The 7230-nt window shown below is 48.6% G+C and overlaps 1 protein-coding gene across 1 annotated transcript; it reads left to right on the forward strand.

Moving 5' to 3' along the window:
• On the forward strand, window positions 1-1085 carry LOC130948976 (uncharacterized). Its single transcript, XM_057877823.1, has 3 exons — window positions 1-156; window positions 274-666; window positions 726-1085. Exons 1-3 carry the CDS (start codon window positions 1-3, stop codon window positions 1083-1085), a joined length of 909 nt encoding a protein of 302 aa, XP_057733806.1.
• Window positions 1086-7230: the final 6145 nt, after the last annotated feature.

The following is a 7230-nucleotide window of genomic DNA, read 5'->3' on the forward strand; positions in this document are numbered from 1 at the left end:
ATGGGAGCAACTCCTTTCCACCACTCGATCTTGGAAGTCCGGCTACCGAAGCACTTCGATAAGCCAACGGACATGAAGTATGATGGGACCCAAGACCCCCAGAAGCACCTAACGACCTTTGAGGCCAGGATGAACCTGGAAGGGGTGGGCGATGAAGTAAGATGTCGCGCTTTCCCTGTAACCGTAGCTGGACCGGCAATTCCTTAGTTCAACGCCCTCCCTCAGGGCTCCATAACCTCCTTTGCTGACATCAGTCGTGCTTTCTTAGCTCAGTTCACTACACGTATCGCCAAAACGAAGTACCCGATCAATCTGCTGGGAGTAACACAAAAAACCGGCAAGCCGACTCAGAAATACCTGGATAGATTCAACGACGAGTGCTTAGAGATCGACGGATTAACCGATTCGGTAGCCAGCCTGTGCTTGACCAATGGGTTATTGAATGAGGATTTCAGGAAACACCTTACCACCAAGCCCGTTTGGACAATGCAAGAAATTCAGAACGTGGCTAGGGAATATACCAATGATGAAGAAGTCAGCCAGGTCGTGGCAGCCAATAAGTGGCACCCCGCTTACTCCAATGCTCGCCCGCTCAGTGGCGGGGAAAGGTCGAAGGAGCACTCCAAAGACGGAGGATCAGCTAAAACCTTCAAGCCATTTCCCCGGGTAGGAAAGTTTACCAACTATACCCCCTGATAGCTCCAATCGTTGAAGTCTACCAGCAGATTGCCGACAAGGGCATCTTGTCGCAGCCCCGACAGCTCAAGGATAGGATGGGAGGAAAGAAAAACCTCTATTGCGATTACCACAAGGGCTATGGCCACAAAACCCAAGACTTCTTCGACCTTAAAGACGCCCTGGAGCACGCCATTCGGGAGGCGAAGCTGGCCGATTTCTCCCACCTTATAAGGGAACCAAGGAGGCGGGACCACAACTGGTCCAGCAAGGACAAAAACCGCGTCGTGAGACAAAGACGAGAGCCCGAGGAAGATAATGAACGCGGCCTCACTATTGCAAATGTAGTGATCGGGAGAGATGTTCCCCCAGATCAAAATCGGCTAGCAAGAAGAACGCCAAGGTCTTAGCTATGTCTTCTGGCTCCACGCCGCCCTCCCGGAGGGTACCGTCGATATCATTCGGCCCCGAAGACCAATGGTTTGACGATGCGACGGAAAACCCTCCGATGGTGATCACGACCAGGGTAGGCACCGGCCTGGTAAAACGGATCCTGGTAGACACGGGAGCCGATTCCAACATCATGTTCCGCAATGTATTTGATGCTTTGGGCCTACGGGATGCCGACTTGAGGGGCCACCAACACAGCGTCGTCGGCCTGGGCGATAACTTCATCAAGCCTGACGGAGTAGTTTCCCTCCCGGTCTCCATTGGCGGAGGTCGAGGGAAGAGGTCGCTAATGGCGGAGTTCGTTGACTTAAGAGACTCTAAAGCCTACAACCTCATCTTGGGGAGGAAGACCATTAACGAGTTTGGAGCAGTGATTTGCACCAAACTGCTGCTAATGAAGTTTGTTGCTGATGACGGATCAGTGGGGACCGTCAGGGGAGATTTGAAAACGGCGGTCGCATGCGACAACGCCAGCCTTTCTCGGAGGAAGAAATCTAAGGAAGCATCCGGTGTCTTCCTCGCCGACCTGGACGCTAGGGTTGATGACAAGTCCAGGTCGGAACCTGAAGGGGACCTCGAAAAGTTCAGGATCGGCGATTCGGATGAAAAGTTCACCTTTGTAAACAGAAACCTGCCTCACGACTTGAAAAAACCCCTGATGGAGATGATTAGAGCTAACGGCGACTTGTTTGCCTGGACCCCGGTCGACATGCCAGGTATAAACCCCCAGTTCATGTCACACCAACTAGCCGTAAGAGCAGAAGCAAAGCCGGTAGCTCAAAGGAGGAGGAAAATGTCCCAAGAAAGGGCAGAAGAGGTGGCCAGGCAAACGGCCAATCTACTAGAAGCGAGCTTCATCCGGAAACTCGACTACTCGACTTGGCTGTCGAACATAGTCTTAGTTAAAAATCCCAGTGGAAAATGGAGAATGCGCGTGGATTATTCCGATCTCAACAAAGCATGTCCCAAGGATTCTTTCCCCCTTCCCAACATTGATGCCCTTGTTGGCGCAACGGCAGGGTACCGATATCTGAGTTTCATGGATGCCTATTCCGGGTACAATCAGATACCGATGCACCAGGCAGATGAGGAGAAAATGGCGTTTATAACGCCAGGAGGGACATACTGCTACCAGGTGATGCCGTTCGGACTAAAGAACGCAGGGGCTACGTACCAAAGGCTGATGAATAAGATATTCAAAGACTTCATCGGCGGGATGGTAGAGGTGTACGTAGACGACATCCTGGTCAAGACGGCCAAGGCTGAGGACCTCATCAGTGACCTAGAGAACGTCTTCTCCTATCTTCGACAACACGGCATGAGGCTCAATCCACTCAAGTGTGCCTTTGCCGTCGAAGCCGGGAAATTCTTGGGGTTCATGATAACCCAGAGAGGAGTGGAAGCCAACCCGGAAAAGTGCAAAGCAATCCTACAAATGAAGAGCCCGGGATGCGTCAAAGATGTCCAAAGGTTGGCAGGCAGACTCACCGTGCTGTCCTGCTTCCTCGGTGTGTTGGCAGCCAAAGCGCTACCCTTCTTCAACTTGATGAAAAAGGGGATAGCGTTCGAGTGGACCCCGGCATGCGAGGAGGCTTTCAAGAACTTCAAAGAAATAATCTCGGCACCACCCGTCCTAGGGAAGCCTAAGAATGGAGAAGCACTGTACTTGTACTTGGCAGTAACCGATGAGGCATTGGCGGCGGTCTTGGTGCGAGAAGAAGGGAAGATCCAACAACCAATATATTTCGTGAGTAAGGCACTATAAGGAGCAGAGCTAAGGTACAGCAAGCTGGAGAAGGTGGCATATGTGCTCCTGACCTTGTCCCGCAGGCTGCGGCAGTACTTTCAAGGGCACAAAGTAATCGTCAGGACGGATCAGGAAATCCGTCAAGTACTCCAGAAACCTGATCTGGCGGGTAGAATGATGACTTGGGCTGTTGAACTCTCCCAATATGACTTGCAGTATGAACCCAGGCACGTGATCAAGGCTCAAGCCATGGCTGACTTCCTGGTAGAGGTCATAGGGGACCCTGCCGGGACTCCGAGCACACGGTGGAAGCTCCCTGTGGACGGAGCATCCAACCAAACGTTCAGAGGAGTAGGAATCATCTTAGAGAACCCAAGTGGAGTTGTATACGAGCAGTCAGTCAAGTTTGAATTCCCGGTATCGAACAATCAAGCAGAATATGAGGCCTTATTGGGTGGCCTAGCTCTAGCAAGAGAGGTCAGAGCTACCAGACTGGAAATATGTAGCGACTCACAGGTCGTGACCTCGCAGATCAATGGGACCTACCAAGCCAGAGATTCACTATTACAGAAATATCTAGAGAAAGTCAGGGAATGGAGTAAGCAATTTGAGGAGGTCACAGTTCAGCACGTACCGAGAGAGAAGAACGCACGTGCAGACCTCCTATCAAAGCTGGCGAGCACAAAACTAGGGACGGAGAACCGATCTCTCATTCAGGGTTTGATAAAGGAATTGACAGTAGTGTTGCATCTGACCCAAGTAGATCCTTCCTGGATGAGCCCAATCATCGATTTCTTGGAAAAGGCCAAACTCCCCAGCGACGAGAAGGTGACAAATACAATAAGGCGAGAAACGGCCAAGTATACAATTGTACAAGGCCAATTGTTTAAGAAAGGGCTTAACCAACCTCTGTTGAAGTGTCTGCGTCCCGACCAAATGGACTACGTTCTTAGAAAAGTCCACGAGGGATGCTGCGGCCACCACATTGAAGGAAAGGCCCTAGCCAGAAAGCTTGTCAGAGTCGGTTATTACTAGCCCTTTATAATGGCAGATTCTAAAGAATTCGTTAGAAGGTGCAAAAGATGCCAAGAGAACGCCAACTTCCACAAAGCACCAGCGGCCGAGCTAAGCCTACTAACGGTTTCCCGACCTTTCTCGCAATGGGGAATCGACCCTAGTGGCCATCGATTATTATACCAAGTGGATAGAAGCCGAGCCGTTAGCTAGTGTATCCTCGGCAAACTGTCGAAAGTTCATGTGGAGACAGGTGATAGCCAGGTTTGGAATCCCGAAAATCGTTATCTCGGATAACGGGACCCAGTTTGCTGATAAAAAATTCCATGAGTTCCTTGCCGGCCTGGGCATAAAGCAAAAGTTCTCGTCAGTAGAGCATTCCCAAACCAACGGTCAAGTTGAGGGTGCGAATAAGATTATCCTGCAAGGCCTCAAGAAGAGACTTGACCAGAAAAGGGGGCATGGACGGACGAGTTAGCCTCAGTCCTCTGGTTCTGTCACACGACGCAGCAGTCATCTACCAGGGAGACCCCCTTCGTACTCACGTATGGGGTAGAGGCAATAATACCCGTGGAGATCGGCGAGCCTAGCCCACAAATGCTTCTAGGAGGAGTTGAGGAAGCCGTAGAAAAGGATTTGATAGACGAGGCCAGGGAGACGGCCCATCTATCAGAAATAGTGTTAAAGCAAAGAATGGCCCTATGTTACAATGCCAAGGTACTCAAGAGAGAATTTGAACGGGGCAACCTGATCTTGCTGTGCAACGACATAGGGCTACCGACTCCAGGTGAAGGAAGTTTAGCGGCAAACTGGGAAGGCCCATACAGGGTAAAGGAGGTCCTCGGCAATGGCGCCTACAAGTTAGAGCAGCTGGACGGCAAGGAAGTTTCGAGGACCTGGAATGCGGGTAACTTAAGGAGATTCTATTCATAGTAAGCAAGAAGCGCCAACCGAGCAGATGACCTGCCTCTGTAAACGGTTTAGTAAGACCCGTGTTATTTTCTGTTGAGTTATTTGCCTTTGTCATATATTTACTATTACCTTGTCTTAGAACCATTTACCTATATTATTCATCTACTATTTGTCGTTTCCTTTTTACGTTGAGCATTGCTAATTGAATGGCTACGCCGGTTAAACGACGAAACGGTATGCCGAGACTGATCACCCTGGAAACCACCAAAGTAAAGAACGTCACCGTGCGTGGTTACTAAAACAATAAAAGCCCCGGTCCAGCTTCACCAATTACCAGCAAAATGGTAAGTAAATATAAACAAATAGCCGACTACCAACAGAACGGTAAAGAGGATACAAAATAAAAGGATTACTAACAAAGCTAGAAGAGAAGTAGTTTGGTATATGCCGACCAAACGGCAAGCATATTTGTTAAAACTACGAAAGTTCTAAATCCACAAAAGTTTACAGTCTACAAAGCTAAAAGTTACTTCGTTGGCATGTCAACAATCTTGCCATCCCTAATAGTTTTGAAAACACCAACAGCCGATGTATCAAAATTGGGAGCCAGTAGCTTCACTTGAGCCTTGAGGGCCTCCTCAGTCATCAAGATGGCACTCTTGCCCTGCTTCATGGTGTCTTTATACTTCTTCTTAAATTCAACAGCTTCACCCTGGGCCGCCTTGGCCGACGAGAGGGCCTCACCACGCTCCTTCTCCAGCGTGACCACCCGACCCTGAGCAGTATTAAGTTGACTTTCCAGGGTGAGCTCTCGCTCTGTAAGATGCGCCACGGAGGCGTCAGCAGTCTTGACCTTTTCCTTAGCAGTTTTGACCTCCTCCTCAGCAACCTTTACCTTCTCCTCGGCTGCCTTGGCCCTCTCCTCGGCAGCAGCAAGTTGTTCCCGAAGCAACTTCACTTCATCTCTGTACTTGGCATTGGCCTTGACAGAAGATTCAAGTTTCGTTCCCAAATACCGTGTTTCCGCCAAGGCAGATTCCACCTTCCTCGCTATAGTTGCACCTCGATGCAAAGTTCGGTACATCCACCTTGCTTGGAAGCAAGGTCCCCACCGTAAAAGAATTCCTCGGTACCGGGAAGCAGCTGGGAATCGATAAAGTTACCGGCATCAAAGTTCTTCTCCATAACGGTGAGAACCTGATGAGCGGATAATTTGTATGCTTTTTGGCATTGTTTTTAGTATGTTTTTAGTATCTTTTAGTTAGTTTTTAGTATATTTTTATTAGTTTTTAATTAAAATTCACTTTTCTGGACTTTACTATGAGTTTGTGTGTTTTTCTGTGATTTCAGGTATTTTCTGACTGAAATTGAGGGTCCTGAGCAAAAATCTGATCCAGAGACTGAAAAGGACTGCAGATGCTGTTGGATTCTGACCTCCCTGCACTCGAAGTGGATTTTCTGGAGCTACAGAAGCCCAATTTGCGCGCTCTCAACGGCATTGGAAAGTAGACATCCTGGGCTTTCCAGCAATATATAATAGTCCATACTTTGTCCAAGATTTGATGGCCCAAACCCGCGTAGCAATCCGGCCTCAGAAATTCCAGCGTTAAACGCCGGAACTGGATTAAAAGTTGGAGTTAAACGCCCAAACTGGCATGAGAACTGGTGTTTAACTCCAGAAAACGTCTCTACACATAAAAGCTTCAATGCTCAGCCCAAGCACACACCAAGTGGGCCCGGAAGTGGATTTTTCTGTCATTTACTCATTTCTGTAAACCTTAGGATACTAGTTTACTACTTATAGGACCTTTTGACATTGTAATCAGAACCTTATGACCTCATAACATTTTGTACACGTTTCTTCCACAGTATGAGCCTCTAAACCCCATGGTTGGGGGTGAGGAGCTCTGCTGTGTCTTGATGGATTAATGCAATTACTACTGTTTCTTATTCAATCATGCTTGCTTCCGTTCTAAGATAACACTTGTTCTTAATCCGGATGAATGTGATGATCCGTGACAATCATCATCATTCTCAACTATGAACATATGCCTGACAACCACCTCTGTTCTATCTTAGATTGAGTAGTTATCTCTTGGGTTCTTTAATCGGAATCTTCGTGGTATAGGCAGGACCTGATGGCAGCATTCAAGAGAATCCGGAAGGTCTAAACCTTGTCTGTGGTATTCTGAGTAGGATTCAATGATTGAATGACTGTGATGTGCTTCAAACCTGTAACCTACTGGGCGTTAGTGACAGACGCAAAAGAGTGATTCTATTCCGGTAGGGGAGGGAACCAAACCGGTGATTGGCGGCACTGTGACAGAGTGCTTTGCATTAGCTTTCACTGCGCGGATGGGAGGTAGCTGCTGACAACAGTGAGACCCTACACGAGCTTGCCATGGAAGGAGACATGCGTGTTTGATGAAGAA

This window comes from Arachis stenosperma, chromosome 9 (assembly GCF_014773155.1).
Source record: "Arachis stenosperma cultivar V10309 chromosome 9, arast.V10309.gnm1.PFL2, whole genome shotgun sequence".
Classification (NCBI taxonomy): Eukaryota; Viridiplantae; Streptophyta; class Magnoliopsida; order Fabales; family Fabaceae; genus Arachis; species Arachis stenosperma.

What these genes read in the sequence shown, in the direction of transcription:
- LOC130948976 (XM_057877823.1), top strand. Translation starts at nt 1, where the DNA reads ATGGGAGCAACTCCTTTCCACCACTCGATCTTGGAAGTCCGGCTACCG. An exon ending in TGGAAGGGGTGGGCGATGAA is followed by an intron (nt 157 to 273) that starts GTAAGATGTCGC and finishes TTCTTAGCTCAG; the next exon opens with TTCACTACACGTATCGCCAA. An exon ending in CCTTCAAGCCATTTCCCCGG is followed by an intron (nt 667 to 725) that starts GTAGGAAAGTTT and finishes GTCTACCAGCAG; the next exon opens with ATTGCCGACAAGGGCATCTT.